At 51.8% G+C, this 21,614-nt stretch overlaps 1 protein-coding gene across 1 annotated transcript in view; it reads right to left on the reverse strand.

Moving 5' to 3' along the window:
* The window catches only part of CACNA1G (calcium channel, voltage-dependent, T type, alpha 1G subunit), a 108,926-nt gene that overhangs the window by 81,526 nt on the left and 5,786 nt on the right, over nt 1–21,614 (reverse strand). Inside the window, 7 exon segments of the mRNA XM_009323737.1 lie at nt 7,287–7,651; nt 9,044–9,088; nt 9,177–9,987; nt 11,635–11,727; nt 12,249–12,540; nt 14,423–14,582; nt 16,780–16,877. Of these exon segments, the coding sequence (XP_009322012.1) occupies nt 7,287–7,651; nt 9,044–9,088; nt 9,177–9,987; nt 11,635–11,727; nt 12,249–12,540; nt 14,423–14,582; nt 16,780–16,877 (1,864 nt within the window).

A 21,614-nucleotide genomic window follows, 5' to 3' on the forward strand; every position in this document is an offset into this window, starting at 1 on the left:
TAACACCATCTCTAATGCTGACAGACGTCCACGTGGGAAAAGCTGGTCGTTTCCTAACATCAGCAAAAAACCAATTATAACAAAGAGCTGAAATCCAGCAGAGACGAGGGAAAAAGCGCTCGGCTCCTGTCCCCGCTCCCGCTGGGGGCTGAGCGGGGTGGGAAGGGGCTCTGCGAGGACACGGGTGGCAGCAGGGCAGACTCATGGGCACCAACAGCATTGGGACCAACCTCTACCAGGAGAGTCGGGGGAAAAAATGGACTGATCCCTGGGAAATCACCAACAATCAGCAATCAGGAGCGCTTACAGATGAAAGCATTTGCTGGTGCAAGCTGAGGATGCTCCAGAAGCTCTAGCTGAGTTTGCTGGCTCCAACCCAAGGGGAACAACCACAATAATCAAAGAAGGAGCAGAGAGAAACGCCCGGCTATCTGCAGAGAGCAGCGATTTTTCATCCGTGTGGGGACGAAGCGAGTTTCGAAAGCACACATCATTTTCCCATTTCACTGAGCCAGAGTCTCTTCACAACCCTGCCTGAGCAGAGATAACACGAGGGTACGGATGGCAGCTGAAACAACAGCTGTAATGATAGGATCTAAGGCAGCCCGAGTGTTTCCAGCCTCTGAACTAAATTAACAGGAAACGATTGACACTTATGGCTCCCCATCCAGGGAGCTGAAGAAAACTTTAGTAGATGTCAAGGAATCCACATAGGCTCATCCCTAAAGCATGCAGAGAACTGAATTATCTGATAAAAACCCCATACACTTTCCAGTTGCATGAAATCTCATTTAATTTTCAAATCATTCAGTCTCCAGAACCAGGATAAAGTCTGCTTTATAGGCACAGCCCATTTTTTTAATGACTATGAGGGCCGTGGCACCCCTGTGTTTTGCGTGACACTCTGGAAGAGCTTCGTGAGCGAGTCAATTAAAACATATGAGTTCCTACAAGACCTCATAAACCCTTCAAATCACTGAGAAGCGGAAGAACCCCCGAGGTCCATAAAAAGAATTACCCCCAATAACAAACAGAGAGCTGGTTTTGAAGTCAGTGATCCCAGTGATTAACAGCTCTGATTACTTCCATTAGCGTTGACTTGACTCCTCCAGTCTCCAACAACAAACCGTTAATAAGACTAATTTCTGCTTAAGCAGGAGCTAATTGAATACAGCACATGTAAATCTATAGGGCACCTCATTTTCCTACCGTGGGAGTGCCCTATGCAGCTGTAGCGCTGAGAAATTAAGTTGACGCTACAAGCCCTGCGTTGGGCAAAGCCAGCAGACACCGAGGGAGGGAAAGCCTCGCTGCGCTGCCAAAGCTTTGATCGCTTGGCTAAGAGTAGCTGGCACAGGGCTGGAGAGATGTGTAATGGAGTTAAATAGAGACATGGAACATGCACCAAAGTGGAAGTGGAGATATCTCTAAGGAAGAGAAGATGGTGTGTGAGCGCAGGACCTTGCGAGCTCCCGCGAAAAGCCTGGGGCAGGTGGAGGTTTTCCGGGGAAAGGCTGTCTCATTGATTTAGAGGGAAGCACACGCATGCATAAGTGCCCTCCTGAATCAAAGCCTAATGAATCAGATTCATACAAAGAAGCATCAAATTAGAAACTTCACCACAAAGAAAAGTCGGGCTGTACTATTAAGGCCACAGCTGGAGTAAAGCAGCCAGGGTGCAGGGTTAAGGGGGTACAGCACCGGTTTGCATCGGTGTGCGATGCAGAGAGCCCCTGGTGCAGCACCAGCTGCACCAGCTGCTGCCTGGATGTGGGATGGGTCCTCAAGTCCCTGCACTCACAGGAAACAATTCAAAAGAGGTGCAAGAGATACCAAAAATATTTTTCAAAAAAAGTATTCCCTTCCTTCCTGACCTGGAGGCCTGACACAAATCCACACACACGAAAGAAGACAACATTTAGATGTCCTGGGTCGACCTGATGTGGAGCTGCAGAGGTCAGAGCAGACACGGTGTTGCCCACAACCGCCCTATGCAGCCAGGCAAGGGCAAGCTGGGCAGCACGCACCCTGCGAGTCGCAGCTCATCCCCGGATCCTCCACAGCCTCCTCGGGAGGCGAACGAGCACTTGGCAAGATCTCATTTTGGCACATAGGGATGTCAAAGGAGCAGCCTCCACATGCCCGACAAATCTGCAGCTGCCCTCCACCACTCCTGGGGCCAGCAGCAAAAGGTTCAACTTGGCTTGAAACTGGTGGAGATTAGGATGCTCTTGACCACCGAGTCCTGGAAGTAAAGTCCTTCTGATCCCCAAAACGCCCTTATTTCTTGAGGCAGTGCTCACAAATGGATCCAGACCTGCTGCCCTCCAGCCTGCCCAGGACTTTGGACACTAGCACAGACTCAAGCATCCCAAGACCTGGGACACCAGCCTGCCAAATCCCCACTGTCCAGCTCCGTTACCCACTTCTCCATGGAGCAATCAAATTTTCCTCCCACATGGAGAAACCAATCAGTGGGTGTCACGACAGCTAATAGTTTTCAGTTAACTTCTTCACTACACACTGAATTCAGGCAGAAGCAGAAGTACATAAATACCATATGGGTGACTATTATAAATGCTTGAACCTGGAGCCTAATGGTTCCTCCATGCCGGCAGGTTTTCTAATGCTGCTGCAGTTACTGACCCTTCACCTCCCCTCTCGATCATCCTGGATACCTGAAAATTTCACATCCTCTGACGCTGACTAGGAAGACTCCCATGCTCTCCAGCCTCAACTGTTTACATAAATAGACACCTTAATGCATTTTGCCAGCAAGCTTTCCTTTGATGCTTTGGCACAGATGGTTGATATTTCCATGCCGCACCGGCTATCAGATCGTGACAACTTTACATCATCTGCACTGTGTACACTCTGGGCCCCTGCAGTGGGACGCACTAGGAATTCAGCTTTAGATACTACCATGGGCTGAGGTTGCTCCTGCCTTCTGCAGATGGAGTTTGCACACCCTGGTTGGTGGCACTGCTGCTTTGTGGATTCCTACAACACCTTGCTGTAGCTGGGGGTACTCCATCAGTTACCCTCCTGCTGGGGGGATGTCAGGCGTCGCCTCTTCCCACTTCCTTGAAGAACTGCCTCCCGTGGGTGATGAGCTTTTCTCCTTGGGTGCTGTCCCAAAGAGTCATTCACCCCCATCATCTCTCCAATTTGCTTTTAAGAATTAACAAAAGGTTCTCTACAGGTCTGAACCGATTTCTCTTCCTTCCTTCAGAGACACCAGAGTTTTGGACCACTCTAGATCCAAGTCCCCACAAGCTCCAGCCATGGATTTGAACCAGCTGCAGCTTTGGGGAGGCCAGTGCAGGACTCTCCAGTCTCTTGTTATGTTAACAATGGCAAAACACCGCAGAGACGGCGGCTGAAATTCAAGCACTATTTAAACAAATGAATATGTAGGGTATAGTTCATACAATGCAAGTTCAGACAAGGAAAATCGGAACAGCCAGGAAGCTCAATGCGAACCATATTTTAAAAACAAATACAAAACTCCAAAACCCTTCCTCAAGGAAGCCCTTGCCGAATTCTTTCCCCTGCTGAGGAGTCCAACATCACGCCTTGTACTAAAGCCTTTGCATTTTACTCCAAGGAAGGATTTGGGGAAATAAAAAAAAAAAGCAGCACATTATGGAACAGAGTCTGGCTTACAGCCAGGGCTGGGGGGAAAGCAGCACAGAAACCCTCTGGTTTAGCAGCACATTTTACTCCTGCTCTATGGCAGAACAAGCTTTTGCAAAGCCCTAGCTGTTTGAACCCGCAGCGCTGCAGAGCCTCAGCTTCCCTAAGGCGAATCAGTCAATTGGTTCAACAGCGTATTTAAAATCCCCCGGAGTCTACCTTTAAATCACCTTTATATTCCTCTACCCAAAGCTAATAGTTTCTACCTGCATTTTGCTTCATCTCTGTAGAAAAACAAGCTATTTAGCAGTCACATTAATAATCCGCAGCAATCTGGTTGTCGTTTCCCTGATGGAAAATTTCACACTGCTGCCCAGCAGCAGCGACATGGTGAGTGCTACGTGCACTTCAAACCGCTCTGCTTTCCTCCCACCAAACCCAGCAGTCGTGAGAAAGGCAAGAGTCAGAGCTGGACGGGTGGGGAGGATGGGCAGAAAATGCAGAGGTAAGCCCGGCCAGGCTCATGCACGTGCAGGAACCACGTGGAAGCAACCTGATGCTGAGTGAGAAAGTCAGCAAGCTCATGTCAGAAGGAGCTTAGAGGAAACCCAGCTCCTGAACCCCCAGCCATACAAGGGTAAAATATTTGTTGACAGTGAGTTTTTGTGGAAGGTGGTCTATGGAGAGGAGCTTTGGGATGGAAGGTCCTAAAGTAGGAGATGAGCTCCTGGGGACATGAACTACCTTTGCTATGTGCATCCAGCACCCCTGGCCATGGGCGCTCGGTCTGGCCACGTTGACTGACAGGTGAACGCAAATAAACAGCAAGAGGTGTGGGCCAGTGTTTTCAACACACTCCAAATTTCCACTCGTTTTGATGTGCCTTCAAACCACCACTTTCATCCTAAATATCCCAACCTGGCCTTCTCTGGTTGATGAGTCTGTTAAGCAAATGACTGTAAAGACTGTTTCAGTCTTCTAGACATCGTCCATGGAGAAAAGCAGGTCTCTCCAGGATGCCTGTCCCAAGGTGAGATAGCCTCCGGAGGAGCATACTTCTCTCCCCTGGCTATAAGGAGGATGTCAGCTGACCATCTCATGTTTTGAAGTCCAGGATGCTCTGGTGGTCCCAGAGCTGCTGAATCCCACCCAACACTGCTGGGGACAGATGGGAGGGCAGAAGCCTTCCTCCTCCCAGAGTAACCACTAGCCCATCCGTCCTCTCATGCAGCAGCTGCTAGCGTGTCCTCTCCCCCCTGGCACGGTGCTGGTAAACAACACAAGGCTTTTGACATGGCACCATAAAACATGTCCTGAAAGTATTTATCCTAATATAGCCCCGTGTGCCCAGGGTGGCCTCATGTGAAAAGCCCAAGAGGTAAATATTCATTAAATAAGCAGAGAGCTTAATATAGAAAGTCATGGAGTCAAGTACTCGTCAAGCCCCCTCACGTCTTTGCAAACATCAGCCAATGAAGATAAATTTGGCGTGGTTGATCACTTGCACTTTTAGGAAAGGCTCTTCTAAAAGAAAAAAATCACATGTTTCGGTGTTTATAATCTCTGCAGAAAGGCCTGGTCCAGCATTTCTGCCCTCTAATTCCTGCTCTCATAACTGTCAGATTATGAAACTGCAGGCTATAAGCCTCCCAAGTTTACAGAAAAACACCTCTCTGCTCTCTGCCGCCACTTTGAGCAGACGAACTAATAAAAACAAGCTCCGCTATTCACTCCAAATGCCTGGGAGAAAGGAATCTGGAACAGTAGTAGTTTCAAAATACCGTCAAAGAAAGCAACCACCCACAGCATCTGGAGTCCCCCCACGCTTATCAGCTCCCTTCACCTTATTACCCGAAAACCACCACAAAAGTCTGCCTCTTCCCGTCCAGCTCCCTGCTGGGATGCACCACTGGCCGGGGCAGAGGCCAGGACCCCGCTGCCCTATTTCCCCCGAGCCAAAGAATTAAGGAGCTGTGTGGCCTCTAGGGTGTTTGGTGATGGGAGCTTGCTCGGCCACCCATCTCTGGTGGGACGGTCCACCGCTACACTCACAGGAGCCTACACCAGCATCTCCCAAAGACGCTCCTGAAAAAGGGCAACAAGCTTTGACAATCTGCCCCTTGGACAGTGGCAGCAAAGACACAGCGGATCTGCTTTCACCTCTCAGCCAAAGGAGGAATATAACTGTTTATTGGTTTCCTGAGCCACCTCCCCCCAGGTTCTTAGGAGATGATCTTCCCGATATTATTAAATAAAGGTGGAATCACTCAAGCTTCCCCGCAGAGCTCCCACCAAGGGCAGCACACGAAGGCGAAACCTGCAGGACTTCAGAGCGCATCGCTGTTTAATGTGTACTGAAAACAACGGTTAGCCAGCCAAACTGTATTAGGACGTCAGGGAGAAGGCGCTGGCTGGAAGGGACACACTTAGGAGAGCCGCGTCTCCCTGGCGTTCAGTCACTGAGGCATTAATGCCACAGGAGGACACGGGAATTTGGAGCCGGTCTGCAGCCACCAGCACTGCCACTGGGAGCTGTGGGAGAAATGCCTCTGCGTGCAGCTGCGAGTGACTCTGCAAATACAAAACGTGCCAGGAAGGGAGAAAAGTAAACAGCCGCGACTCGAGATGCAAGGGAGTTCCCAGCGAAGGCTGGCACTGGGACAGGGGTGGCCGTGTCTGTCCGGGAGGAGAGAGGTCTGGCATCCTGGGAGAAGCACCATGCTGGGCTGGCCACTGGGAGCCCTCAAGCATTGGAAGGGTGTATAACAAGGTTTTGCAGCATCTCAGCATCCCCACTAATAAACTCTTCCCTCCAAATGCAGATGAAGCGTGCACCTGCAGCACCAAGCCATCCCATGCCTGCGGCAGGACCGAGGGCACCACGCCAGGCGTGCTGCCGGCCGCAGCCACAAAACCTACGTGAGACCAGACTGTGCAAAAGCCTCTCTAAAAGCAGAGCTCTTGTCATCCTTATGGAGACATTTCAAGAGGAACGTGGCAACTCCTTTTCTTAATGACAATATATACAGAGAAAAGCTCTGCTAGGTGACAAGTGTGCGAGAGGCTGGAGCAGAGGCAGCCTCTTGCCTGCAAAGACTCAGATAATCAAGTGGAGGAATAGCCAGCAATGAGCCTATTTTGGACTCAGCGTGCTGCTGCTGAAGCGTTCACCGGGGAGGCAAAGGCATTTGTTACCTCCTCTCCAGGGACTGCAAATTCAATAGACTTCCCTGCCTGCAGCTGCACCGACCTTGGAGCCCGCAGCTGCCGGCAGCACTACTAGCACTGCCGGGCTGGCACAGACGCAGCGGCAAACGGCTGCTCCCTCTCCTTGGCCCCTGCACCCCAGAAACCAGCAACGCGCGGTGCTGCCCACGTGACGGTGGTCTCAGCACGGTGCTGAGCATCCCTGGCGGGGCCAGGATGCAGGAGCTCGCGCAGCCCGGTACCAGCCAAGGTGATTGCTGCCTGCCTCTGCCTGCAAGCTGGAAGCAGGCTCAGAGGAGAAAAATCAGCCCTGCTCTGGCCTGGGACCCTTCCTACAGCACCCCAATGCCTCTCGCCCCAAACCATCCTGTCAACGGCCAGATTCGGACCCATAACGCTGCCCGCATCGCCGCTGCGCCGGGAGCTGCTGGGACACCGCTCACCTGCTCGTGGTACTCAATCCCCATGCTGAGCGTGTTGATGAGAATGGCCACCATGATCCCACGGCCAAAATATTTGCTGTCCACGATCTTCCGGAAGGTCTCGCACACCACGTGCCAGAACGCCAGCACCCGTCTCACTCTCCTGGTCCGGACTCTGCCCCGCTGCGGGTCCCGCTGGTCGCTGTAGTGGGCATCCTGTGTGAACTCATAGACCCCCTCGCTGTCCGAGTCGGCCGTCTCGTTGTCCGTCAGCTCGGCTTCGCTCGCCAGCGCCTTGAGGCAGTAAGGGCAGCTCTCAGGGTTGCAGGAGCCGCTGTCCAGCTTGGTGCAGGGGCTGGAGATCTTGCAGGAGCTTTGGCAGGGACCTGAAACACCAGCAGGGCAGGGGCAGGGCAACCTGTCAGCTGGGATGGGGGGGCTGCGGGCAGCCCTGGGAGCAACCCCCAGTCGCCGTTAGCACCAAGCTGTTGCCCTTGACAGCACAGGCATTTCCTGAGGGGAAAAGGGCTCCTGCTGGGTTAAAGAGCCCTCGGCAAAACCTGGGCTCCCCGAGCGCCTTCTCCCCAGTTACAAAGCCCTCTTTGCTGCCCGCAGGCAGACACTGCTGCCAGTCCAGGGCCCCTAGCCCACCTCGTTATACCTCTGGCTATTATGGCTAAGAGAAAGCAATCAGCTCCCCTGGCCCTGGCAGGCTCCAGGCTGTAATTAGCGGGAGCGCCGCTGCCAGCAGCCTCCTTTCCTGCTCCCGCTGCTTGCTGATGCTCCAAAATCACCAGCTTCCCACTCCATGCGCTGCCCCCAGCGGCAGTTTCCAGCTGCCAGGTGGCTCCCAGTGGGATATTCCCCAAAAATCCCACCAGCTGGCTGCCAGGGGAGAGGCTATCTGCAAAGCACGCTCCTGACTCACGCACAGCAGCAACCAGCAGTGCGAATAAAAACCCAGCACTAAACCACCTCAGAGCCCAGCTCTGTGTATTTACTTTCTGGGCAGCTCTGGGCTGGGGGCAGGACTTGGTCTCTTCACTGCACAGCTCCTGGCTGGAAAGGTCAATGCCGCTGCGGAGCGGTAGAAAAGGCATTGACCGCCTGGGAAAGCTTGGCCAGAAATGCTTCTTGGAGGCTGAGAGGGTTTGGACTAGACTGGCCTGGGCTTCCAAACCTCAGGGTGTGGAGGGGGAAAGAGCATTTTGCAGTGAAGGTATGAAACCCCCAATCCAGGAAAGCTGCATTCGGTGTCTGGCTCTGTTACGGGCTTCCTGAGCAAATCGCTCCAGGCAGATTTTTAATATTTGGCATCTGCGATTGCCACTGAACACTCGTGCAAAGCAGACCCTCAATCTCCCCGAGCCGCAGGTCCCACAGGGAGCAGAGCTACGCAGTGCTCAGGGATATGCTGGGACTTAGATCTGGAAGGTGTCCATCCCCAAGCTCTGCAGCAAGCGGTGGGCAACACAGCCACCTCCAACCCCTGTGTTTTAGCGAGGAAGGGACATGGCCATTTGGGAGTGGCCAGGCTGGGCTCCAGCTCTGCTTGGCGTCACCGAGCCCAGTTCTAGCTGATTTGGGGAGTGTTCTCTGTAATTGCAGAATAAATTCGTTTCACTGGCAGGAGATGGGGATGGGAAAGAAGATGGGTTCATTAAAACATTCATTTCCCTTGGATTTTCGCACGTATGAAGTCTGGGAGGTTGAAACCTCTCTCCTGGTTTTGGCTATAAGATGCCTTAGGTGCGTCAGAATATTTGTGTTGGCCTCACCTGGAAAGCCATCGCCTTTCTCCGTGACGTGGACTGAAAAGAACCCTGCAAAGATTCAAAAAGAGAAAGAAATCAGGTTGTAGCTCGTATTCCTGCAAGACAACCCCAGACCGACACCCAGCCCCAGGCTCACCCGTGCTCTGCGTCTCCAGCAGCTTGTGCATGGTGCTGTACGGCCCAGGCGGGATGTTGAGGCTTGTCAAGGTGCTGCTCCCGGCACCGACCGCCGCCTCCCCCAGGCTCTTCTCTTTCAGCATCTCGTGGGAGGTACTGGGGTGCACCGTGGGGTACACCTTGCTGCCCACGATGTTCTTGGGGATCCCCTCCGGGCTCGGCAAGCCGAGGCCCGGCTGCGGGAGGGATGACTGGCAGCGCACAGGCTCAAAGTGCAAGTCAGCGTGGTAGATGCTGTGGACGGACTCGGTGTTGCTGGGAGCGGCGCTGGGGGCCCCATGGGGGTTCGGTGCCGAGGGGGGAAGCATCAGCCGGTTGGTCCCGTTGTGGAGCGAGCTGGTCTCCACATCGCTGATCTCCGGGCTGGCGCGGGGCGCCCGCAGGTTCCCATTGCCCAGGTGATAGTGGTGGTGGTGGTGGTGATGGTGGTGGATGAGGTGGTGCACAGAGGACCTCTTCCTGCTCCGGCGCTTCCTGGCATGCCGGTCGGCCCCGGCTTTGCTCGTGGGGCTGGTGAGGAAGCCCATCCTCACGCCTGCCACCCGGTAGACCTCCACGAGCTGCTTGCTGCCTTTACGGGCAATGTAAACCAGGTACTTGAGGAGTTCGTCATAGCAGCTGCCTGGCTCCGAAAAGCTGGCGAGGGTGCTGGCGTTGGACAGGTAGCGCACGCGCTGCTCCTTCATCAGCTGGCTCTCGCGCTGCTTCGTCTCAGAGAACTGCGTTGCTATCACCACCAGGCAGAGGTTGATCATGAAGAAGGAGCCCACCTAAGGGGACCGGAGCCATCAGCCACCTCGGGGTGGCCATGCCCACCCCGTAGCCCTGCCTCACCCCACGCCCCGGCGCAAGGAGCAGGGGGCAAACTCCAGCCAGCCCCATCTCCTGCATCACCCGGCAGGGACCACCGGCCGGGACCGTGGAGGGGCTGACTCACCCCCCGAGCCCCCGCCCCGGGGACTCCCACACCAGCGCTCCACGGAGGACGTCAGAGATCAAAGACGAAAGAAGATTATTTTGACAAAAAGCTTTTGCTCTTTTAAGACGGTGTTTTTCTCTCTCTGCAGACAGCGGTTGTAATTATCACAATTAGTGGCATTACGATGAATGCACTGAGCCTTCCTGATAGGAGCATTTTTTCTGGCAGTGTGTGGGCAGCTGGCGAGCAGATCCCTTTCCCCTGCTAACGGGATTTGCGGGTGACTATTACGCAAGGGCATCAGCAGCCCGTACCCACAGCTTGGAGATTTTATTTCCAACCAGGGTTTCATGAGGTTCTGCCTTCTGCAGAGCCCAGCCTGGATCACAGAGAATTACTGATGTGCTAACGGGCTATCACACGCCGCTAACGTTACTCGCGCAGCATCTGGAAAAGTACTGCTTGCCCTTCCTCTCCATTGTTTTGGGGATGCTGAGACCAAGGGATTGTTTCTTTTTTGAGGAAGCTAATAGATGAACCAGAAAAAGCACCATGGAATAAACGACCTCCTACCTTCTCATCAGGGTTTGAGTCCTGGTTTGATGAGGAGCAGAAATCCCCACAACGGCCTAATGGATGACATGCAGCTATTTTGCTGGACTTAGTCCAATTAGACAGCAAGAAAGGGACTCATCTCACTTATCTCAGCTACATCTCAGTGAGGCACCTAATGATCCTTTAGAGTCAAGTGAGAAATAGGCACATCAAGTCTGCAATGCATCTAATTTATTTTGGATGTCTACCTTCGGAGGAGATGAATCACTCCTTTAAAGCACCTATCTTTCTCCCTTGACGATAAAGGGAGTCTAGACAACGAGCTCAGCCAGTCACGGTAGACAATTCTGCTTGCATAGATGAAGCCCATCATGGAGCCCACCTCACAGAAACTCTTTGTTGGGTCCTTTGTGGGTGGTCTCGGATGATGCTGTGAAGCGTGGGTGGGCTGTGGGCAGTAATCTCTTCCCTCCTTTCTTAATGTGCTCTCTGAAGTTTGGGACTGTTTTCCTGAAATGTCCACTCTGCACCAAGGACCCAGCCAGCTGGGTTCTTCAATATGGGGGAATTTCTGGGCAGCTTCCTCCCCTTCCAGAGCTCAAAACCTGACCAGGGGAAATTTGCCTACTTTTAAACTTAAAGTCAAGGTGGCGACTAAGGGAGAGGACCTTGGAGCACAAGGAGAGAAGTAGTAGAAACAGCAGAAGTGTATCTACCATAGCTTAAGCACATCTTTCTTTCCTTCCTTCATGTTTGCAGCAAAATGCAGCTGCAATACAATGCCATATTGAAGCTGTGTGTCTTCCAGCAGGCTGGTTTCTACCCCTCCTACATGGCACCAGCTTTTATATTCACTATATTATCTGCCCTGTTCCTCTGGGTCACTCCACTCTGCCCTCCCCAAATGCCAGGAGGACCCCCATGTTCCTCTAAGGCCACTCACAATGATTAGGAGGATGAAGTAGATGAAGTTGTAGAAGGAGTGTGCGTCCATGACAAAGTACATGATGTCCACCCAGCCTTCCAGTGTGATGACCTGGTGGAGACAAGAAGGGAAAATGAACCGGTCAAGGCTCAATTACAACACCAGGTGCACAAGCAACGTTTCTCCTGGCTGGGTCATTTCTGACACCCCATAGCTGATCTTGGTGCAGTACAAGACACTGCGGAGCCAAATCCTGCTCCCACCAATGCCAACAGCCACGTTGCCAGCTGCCCAGGCTGAATCCAGCCCTTCTTTTCCAGCTGGACCTAGAGCCCACTACTGCATTTTGCAGAGGGAAGAGCAGGCTCTAGGCTCTGCTCCACATCAGGATGGTCTTCTTGCATGCACACGAGGTTTGGAGACTGGGGTTTTGTCCATGCATGTGAGATGGAAGCATCTTCAAAGAAGGCATCAAATTGTATCCCTGACATTTTGAGCACCCATGCACTGCTATATAGGTGCTTGCTGGTGCAAAATAGCCCCCAGGAGTGTGATTACGTAGCCCCCAGAAACGTGTTGGGAGGCATGACCGGCTGTTCCCCACCTTGTGACAGTTTGCACACAGGGCTCACCTGAAATATCGCGATCCAGGCGTAGCCAATGTTATCGAAGTTGATGGCTCCCTTGAAAGGGTTGTGCTCCCCGGCGGAGCAGTTTGTGTAATACTGGTTCCAGTTGACACAGGACGTGTTGGTGGTGTCGTTGTAGGAATAATAATCCAGGGTGCACTCAAGGCCTTCTTCCCTCCGCGTTGGAATACTCCGGCAGTAGCGCATCCCGTTCTCCCGGGGCTGGGAGCAGATGAAGGGGTTCTCGTCTTCGTTCTCTGTCTGGTAGTATCGCTCCAAATCCACCGTGTAGGGGCTGAAAGAGTCCAGACAGGGCTGGGGTTTGCACACCGATTGCAGGCAATCTGGCAAGGTAACAACTGTAACAGCAAAGTCTGACATCTATCATTCTGGATCTTAAAGCTGTTTTTTTTAAAGGCATCTCCTTGGACTTTCTGCAGCTCCAGTGGATGAGATGATGTCCCTAACTGGGTTTTGGGAAACTGAGGCAGTGCACTTGGCCACTCAGCAACCCCTCTGATGACATTACTAAGAGTCACTCCATCTGGAAGTGCTCTGGCTTTGACTTTGGGGGACTAAGAGCAGGATCCAGCCCAGCAGGGCTTCTCTGAGATGTCTTTGCTGCGGTAAGATGGAAATCAGTCACTTTAAGCTCCTGTATCTCCTGTCCTCCTAGAGATGCTGAGAATGGCTTGGGAAGACTCTATGTACAAGGACCTCCCAAGCTTCCTAAAAACCAGAGAGAGGGCCTTCATCTGCATTTCACAGTGCCTGTTCAGCCCATAGATAAGCTTTAAATTCCTTCTGAGGGTGGCCTTACCACAGCAAACCAGCTAAAACACTCTTCAGGGAGATTAAACAACCCAAGGCCAGCCAGAAACTGGCTTCTTGCTCTGCACACAGCTATCTCCCTAATGCTGCCAGGACTCCCACTAAAGCTTGCAAAGATATTTTTAAGCCTAGTTCAGCCCGGTTAATTCCTGCAGAATTGCCTTTAATACTCTTCAAAGCTTATCTAAACCCCTGGAATTCTGGCTCAATTAAACAGCACCCAAACCTGTGGCTCTATTGGATTTACTCAGTGGTGAAGCAGGCCCTCTGCTCTGCTGCCGCTTACTTAACAGGGACGTGCCCTGGTAACGACTCTCCCAACTGCCCTTTGAGGGCACGAGCTACAAGAGGGGTGGCAGTTGATTAGGGAATGTGTGGGAGAGGATAAAAGGTGCATCATGCCAGCTCCAGACCTGAGAGCCAGCCTAGCCACAGCACCATCGTCATGGTCCTGCTGTGTGCAAGAGAGAGGCTTTGAGCTTGCAGGACTTCTCCACCCAGGTGTGGATCTAGCCAGATCAACTCCAGGGAGTCAACATTTGAAAGCGATCCACCGAAAGGTGACAGGGGTGCCGGAGCTCGGCAGAGCAGCCGTCAAGGACTTGCAGTCACCTGCCCTTCTCCTGGCATTGAAAGGGAGCGAGGTCATGGAAAAAAGCAGGTAGGTAGGAGAACAGGTATGGAAATCCTGGTCTGAAAGAGGCTGGCAGCTACCAGAACAGAGGGATATTTCAACCACTGTTCAAACATTCCTACACCTGGCAAGATGGCTGGCCAGGAAACTGGGTGCCACAAAACCCCATTTGATCACAACAGTCCTCTTGGCCTTAAAATCCAGGGATCTGTGGAAAATAACACTTTGGGACAGGGACTATCTCTTGTTCTGACTGAAAAGGATCTAGCATCCTGAAATGTGTGGTAGCTCCATCACTTCCCCTGGGGTTTAGGTGGGACTACAAATGTCACACCAATAAACACCACCAGCTGCTGAACGGGATTCAGACCTCAACATCTCGACAGAAAAAAAGAAAAGGTCACGCATTAATGATATGCTGAATTTAGAAAGCCTGAACTCTTATTCTCAAGTTTTTTTGGAGGCTCTTATCAATCAGAGAGGATCCCAAGTGCTGGCTGAGGGTTAAGGACAGCCCTGCAGGACTTGAATGGCAAATTGTCACAGCTTGCTCTGTTCCGGCCGTGCGTGCCTGGGCAAGAGTTGTGGTGGCATTTAGGAGCAGGGAGCATTTACAGAAGACCAGGGATTTTTAATGGAGGATATCCTTGTCTCCTGGAGGGACAGACTCGCCCGAGCTGGAGAGACACTTCTGCTGCCCACGCAGACTCACATGCTGAAGTTCTCAGGGAGGAAGCAGCGGTTCCTGAGCAAACCTGCCCACAGCTGGACTCCCACGATGCCGAAGATGAAGAAGACGAAGAAGCAGAGGAGGAGGACATTCCCCAGCATGGGCAGCGTGTCCAAAAGAAGTGTCACCAGGATGCGCATACCTGGGGCAAAGAGGAAGCGGTCAGGGAAGAGGAAAACTCCACGCTGAATTTTCTTATCCAGCTACATCCTCCTGACCTTTTCCTTTCCATCCATACTTTTCCTTGAACTGACAGGCGCTGCCTTCCCAGCCACTGTCCTTGTCACCCACACATGGCTTGCAAACACCCGCACCTCCCCAGTCCCCTCTGGTTTCCCCCCAAAGCCCCTGAGATACCCCCTTCACCCGTGCCCTGCTCCTGGGCACACGACCTACCTTACCTGCTCCTCTCCCTTCACTCCCCATTTCAAGTCCTCTTCTCCTCCTAAAGTTTTCTAGCAATTATATGTCTCCTTTCTTCCCTGAGACCAGACTCTGACATTCTCCCTTGCTCAGTCGTATTTCTTTCCCCACTCAGTATATATTAAAATTCCCTTCCCTCCCTAATTCCCCTCATCTACCCTAAATCCCCTCTCTTCCTTCAAATACAGGACTCTCTCTGGCAGTTAATTCTCACAAGTTCAGGAACAGCCAGTTCTGTAAAAAAGACAAATTGATGGTGACTTCAACTTGACATTTACACACAAAAAAATTGATTTCATCTGACGTCTCTGTAATATTCTGCTCATCTCTCGCTCTTCTTCTTTCCCCGTCTTCTGCATTCTCTCACTCGCTTATATTGATTTTCATTTAAAGAAAGCTTTAGTGTTGCACCCTTTGCTTTGATACTTCAAGAAGACTTTTTTCTCCCTTCCTGATGCTGTCACCTCCTCTGTCAGGGTTTTTCTTCTACTCCTCTACTGGGGAACGACCACCTTGCGTCAACTCCTAATTAACTGGGATTACTTTCTCTGGTTACTGCATTTATCATCATACAAAACGCCCTTTTTTCTTTTCCCACCTTACATTTCTATTCCATTGTAACTACGTTGCAGAGAAGCCAAGATAAATTACCCGGGATTTCAAAATATATTAAGTGAATTACATCCCCAGTTAGACAGTGGCTGATAAATTCAGCCATCCATCACTTCAGCAGTGGGGATAAAAAAAACGTTGCAAACGGCATTCTGAAGCTACCATAATGACTGAAACAGCAGCAGCAGCAAAGCCAGAGTGAGTTCAAGAGTCAGGACCAGAAAAATAAACAGAACCCAGGCACCTCCAGCATTCACAGAACCATGGAATAGTTTGGGTTGAAAGGGACCTCTAAAGGTCTAGTCCAACCCCCCTGTGGGCAGACAGAACTGAAGCTGATTAGTCCTCACCAAGGCATGGGGCTAGTTCAGATAGGGGAGTTTGGACTTGGATTTAATTTGGCTAAAACAATGCTGGATTCGATACCCAGGGTTATAGGACCAGGAAAATGACGTTTCTAATGGAGTTGTACTTACGCTTATCACACCCGATCCGTACAGCGTCCGAGAGGGACGGAGCTCAGCACCTCTCGCAGCACCTGGGCTTTGCCCAGCAGGGCACAGCAGGAGCGGCTCCCTGGGCAGTGTGGTTGGGTTTGCGATGGCCAGTGCCTCCCCGAGCACAGGGCTGGGTTGCCGTCACCTGCTGCTGTGCAGGTGCAGGCAATGCCACCCGTTGCTGTTCAAGGGGGGGGTCTGAGATCCTCATGCATGACCTGATAAACCAGCACTTGAATAGCCACCTCCCATCCCACCCAGGCTTGCTTTGGAGGTGTTGGGGCTTTTGGCTGCACGGACCATCTCTGGAGAGCAGAGCAAGAGATGCTCCAAGAGGAGCCTCCTCAGCGCCTTCCAGGGGGCTGTCTCCAGGCACAACAAGATTTCCTCACCCCAGTTTCTCCAGGAAAGGATGGGGTAGTGCAGAGAGGGTGGGAGCAGCGTGACTCAGACCCCTCTGCCCGTGCTGCCTGGCAAAGGCTGTTGGCTCAGTCAATCCCTATCACCTGCATCCCTTCACCTTAGCAGCCTCCTAAGACCCTCTTCAGATGAGAAAGAAAAGCATCTGAAGACAGTCCTGGGTATCTTATTGACTGGTGGCTCATCTCTGATGCCACAGGTGTCAAAAGGAATATTAAAGTAGGAGACTGGAAACCAGAGAGCGGTGGTAGGACCTCACACTACCAGGGCCTGGGTGAACGTTTGAGCTGCAATGTAAGATGGAAAGCATCTGCATTTGCTCTTCCACCTTTGGGGCACAGATATAAAGAACCTGCATCAACTGGGAGGAATAAGAAGCCGACTTACTGGGGACCCTGTTAATGGCCCTGAGTGGCCGCAGGACGCGGACGGTGCGGACCGCTGAGAAGCTGACATTCTGCAGGTCCAGTGAGTACTCCAGCATCCTGCAAAAGACACAAATGCGGAGAAGAGTCAAGGATCTTCTGGAGAAATGTTAGATAATCAAACATTATAAATCAAACATTATATGCCAACTGCTCAGGGGGACTTGTTACTGCATCTCTCCCATCAGGAAAGTTTGCCAGAGGAATTAATTAAGGGTTGTTTGCGTATCAGAATAAAGTCAATGAGCAAGAATGTGATACACCAGTTACACAGCCACAGATCTTCTCTCCCTCTCGTCTGCTTTGGTTACTGTTTTTGCATAGGTCCAGGGCAGAAGCTTCTGAAAGTCCCTGCACACTCAAGGAGGGCAATTTCCAGGCACAGCCCTGTTTTTAACAACAGTTGTACAGGTATGCTGATGAAACTGGGTTTGCTGTGCTGAGCACCACCACAACCCTGAAAAGCAGAGGAGCATCACCTGGTGCAGACCCTTTCCACGGGGTGCAGGAGGCAAGCAGCGCAGGACGCTGAGCTGTTCTAGCTCTACCCAGCAGAGATCATTGGCAGGTGGGACTCAGGTGGACGGGCAAGCGCACAAATCAAAACTGATGACACTTGTAAATAACAAATGGGGCAAACATGGACCAAGGAACCTCCCCAGTGCTCCTACACTGTGCCTGATGGGGTTATTTCACAGCTCAGGACACTGAGGTGCAACCTGGACATGACTTAGTCTGAGGATGCACCTGGGCTGATGCAAGTCCCTGGGGTCCCTCAGCACCATCTTGCTCCGCTCGTGGCACCTTGCTCAAGCACAGCGGGGCCATCAGTCACATCACCACCAGGACTTTGCTCTCCAGCCATGGGAAAACACAAGATCTCTGCCCAAAAGCATTCTTGAAGAGGCAGAGCCAGGCAAAGGCAAGGAAGAGGACCACGAGGCTCCCCACACAGCCGGGCTCCCACTGCCACAGGCAACCACAGGATATTAATCTCTTCTGAAAATTATCAAGTTCCATCTTAAAGCTAGTTGGGTGGTTGGAAGCCTAACTTGCAGCCTGAATTTATTCAGGACAAGCTCATATCCGTTTGTTCTTATGCCAGCGCTGTCTTTTAAGTAGCTTCTATAGCTCTTTGTCCCTGGTGTTTACTCACCCAATGTATTTACAGAGGACAAATCACATCTCCTCTCAGCCTTGATTTTGCAAAGCCAAACAAACCAAGCTCTTCCAGCCCCATCTCGCAGACAGGCTCTCTGCTTCCCGATCGCAACCCTTCTCCGCACCTGCCCTGGCCTGAATTAATCATACCTGATTAGACATCAAACTTCTGGAGGAGGCTTTGCCGGTCCCTTGCACAAAGGCGTCAGTGCTGCCCCCTCTCTCCCTGCTGGAAATCACGCAGGATCCATCAGTGCCGCGTTAGCTTTGCCATGGCTGCAGCACACTGGACGTTTCTGCTCTTGCCACTCTCCTCCCTCCTGGCCATCGGCAGGTGAGGAGCACCCAGGGTGGAGAAGACTTTCTCTTTCTAGCCCCCAAAATACACGGCTCCGCACTTGATGCAGTGACACTTTATCCCATTTCTCTTGATAGGCTCTAATGAGGGTGATGGTGATCAAACCATATCTAAGATCAAAATAACCTCAACATACTCCTCCGTGTTTAGCTGACACCCACAGCAGTGGGACAGTCCCAGAATATGAACGTTGGACAGACACGCGTGGATGCTAGGAGTTCGTTCTCATCCCCTGACCGGAGAGGAAGACAGCGTGTCCACGAAAGCCCAGCTGGCCCCAGTGACAAAACCAGCCCCTTCCTCGGTGTGCAGGACTCACCGCATTGGGTGAGCTTTAGCAGCAGTAAGGAGAGGGGCAACAATTTCCCTGGACTTTAATGGTTCTGAAGTTTCACCCACTGTTTGAAAATAAGATTTTTGTATGGTTTGCAGGATTCAGGTAAAAAGCCCATGTCAAACATACAGCTTTTCTTTCATCCATTATTAAAACAGAGTCTACCAACAAAATTCAGAGCAGCATATGGTTATTTGCACCAAGACAAAACATTTTCTGATTAATGACAGCTCTAGACTCACTTCCAGAGCTGCGTGTGCTTGTAATCTGCAAAGGGCATGTTGTGAAATGCATTTTGATTTAATACATTAAACAATTATAATACAACATTAAAAAAACCCAACAAAAATAAACCAACAAAAATAAACCAACAACCCACTAGCTTGAGCAAACACTTTAACACCAAGACCAAGAGCAGGCAGGTGCTCTCCTACCTCTGCCGCCGGACACTGCTACCAGCACCGCCGTTACAGCACCGCAAGCTCAGCCCCAGACCTAGACTAGAAGATCCGCATGTTGCTCTGATACCTAACAGCTCAAGACCCTTGAGAGAACCCAGTATTGGGGGGGAAAAAAAGTGGGTAAAAATCAGTCACTGCAGAGCAAGTCCAACGAGAATCCCAGCACTTCCCAGCTCAAAGGTCACTTCCCAAGGCAAGGGGATGCACGGGAGGCATCAATCCACGTCCCTGGCAAGGGAAGGTACCCAGGGAGAGCGAATGTCAGGATGTCACCAACTGGCGAGGTGACAGGAGCGTTTGCCAGCATATATAACATTTACGCATTGAAAATCTGCAGTGTAAAAAGCCCCCGATGAAGCTTCAACTCAAATGTCATTTCTGTTCAAACGGGAAAGCGCGATGCCTGTCAGTGCCTCTGCCACAGACCCAGGTGCCCAGCCAAGTTAAAGGCTCAGAAAAATACTCAGCATTAAATAGGATAGATTCATAGCAAATGCTGAGACTCACCAGAGTGATCAGCAACCCCCGATCACTGGAGTCATTCAGAAGGAAAGCGGAAATATTTAGGACTTTCTAAGAATAAAAGTGGAGCATCTGCAAAGCCAGACGTACAACGGGCTGGTGGTGGGATGCAGAGAGAGAGCTGATGCAAACCTTTGGCAAACAATCCTCCGAGAAGGAAAACTCCCAGTACTCAGCAGACAGGCAGACACAAGGGGTGGCTCAGGATGGACTGGGCAGCAGCATTTCATTCCTGTTCTGCCTGGAGATAGCAAGACTCAGAGCACACTGGGGTTTCTTTCATATAAAACCCAAAGTCTTGGGAAGGATCTCATAAGTGCAGTGTCAGGCAGCACTGCTGCCTGCGGCAAAGGACTCGCAGAAGTGATGCTCAGGAGCATCACAGGAGGGGTCGAAGGGGCTCTTCTCACCCAGCAAGCCTCTAACAGAGCACAGAAATGCCAGCAAAGCCCTTCCCACACCTACCTGGCATTGCCTCTCCGACCCACCCTGCTCTCAGCCCTGGCTCCACTCCCACCCCTGGGATCACTCCTGCTCAGGAAGCAGAAGATGGTGTGAAGACCCATCAAAGCCATGGAGTTTGTGCTGAGGGCGCTTTCCAACGAAAACTTGAGCTCTCCCCTTTCACAGCTGAGTGCCGGGGATGCTGTAGAGCCAGGGGGCATGACCAGGGTCACATAAGAGACCCACAGCAGAGCAGCAATGCCTGCAGGCAGGGGGGGGGCCCCGGGAGCTGCCCACCCATCTGCCCGCAGAGGCACAGAGCCGCCGCTCACTGCTGGCAAGAGATAGGCTCAGATTTATTCAGCGTTGAAAGGTTTCCAAAACTGGGCATATAGGCACCCTTTATCTACAAAGCACAGTAATCAGTGGATGATATTAAGCCATCGGTGTTGGAAAAGACAAGGGGAAATTATTTAGGCAGTGTTGTATCTTCAGAAAGCTGGAATGAAATTTCCTCCCGGCCCTCACCAGCTTTGCTGTGCTCTGCTTTTGCTCAGGAGCTGCTTTTTAAGCCTCACAAGTCTCACCGCATTGGTGGGTGTTGCTTAATTTTAAAAATACTCGTATTAATCAAGCTGAATGGAATAAAAAGAATAGCACTGGAGGCAGCATGAACCCTGCAGCCCGCTGGATCCAGCTGCACCATGTGTCCCAGCCAGGACACTCGACTAATGAGGCTCTTGAAGCAGCAGCAAGTTCAGCTGAAGAACTGAAAGAAACTAAAGAATTCTCTTTAAAAAAAGTCCTAAAACTTCAAAAAACAAGGCTTTTCACAGGTGGGTTTGAGTCAGCTCAGCTGCGAGGGAGGCTGCTGAGGGGTTTCTTTTACCCAGCAGGTTTCTGTGAGTCAGGGACGCGGCTTGCTCGGGATGCTCTTCTTCGAAGGCTGCAAAGGCTCTGGTAAGGCAGCATGGAGCAGAGAGCATCCGCAGTCGTGGGCTTCGCCGGCCCTGGGTCTCGGCTGCTCTTCATCCTCCCAAAAGTCACTTAAAGCATCAAATTGCAAAGCTTGACCCCAGATTTTGAACCCCTGGAGGTTTGTAGTCATGAGTATCGGCTTCATGTGGTTCTGCCACTTCTGCTCGGAGCAAAGAGCACCTAATTTGGGATGAGCCAGGATGCAGCGGGGCCCTGGGAGGAGGCTCCCGGCTTCCAGGACGCTCACACCCCCACCGGAAAGCACTGGAGAGGAGCAGGCTCCTGGGAGAGGCTTTGGTGCAGCTTTCGCTGCAGCTCAAAGGGGCCGAGGCTGTGATTGCACATTGGGTAATTGCGTGTGCAAATCGGCCACTTACATGGGCAATTACCCCATAGCGCTAACGGTGCCCAGGCAGCGCAGAGGGCACTGCGCATCCACGTCTCCAAGGTGCTGTTCCTCGGTGCAAGAGGGATCGATACAGGCAGGCAGAGGGGATGAAAAGCACCCTGCATCCCCCCCTCTTTTTTTTTTTTTTTTT

This window comes from Pygoscelis adeliae, unplaced genomic scaffold (genome assembly GCF_000699105.1).
Source record: "Pygoscelis adeliae isolate BGI_AS28 unplaced genomic scaffold, ASM69910v1 Scaffold75, whole genome shotgun sequence".
NCBI classification, from domain to species: Eukaryota; Metazoa; Chordata; class Aves; order Sphenisciformes; family Spheniscidae; genus Pygoscelis; species Pygoscelis adeliae.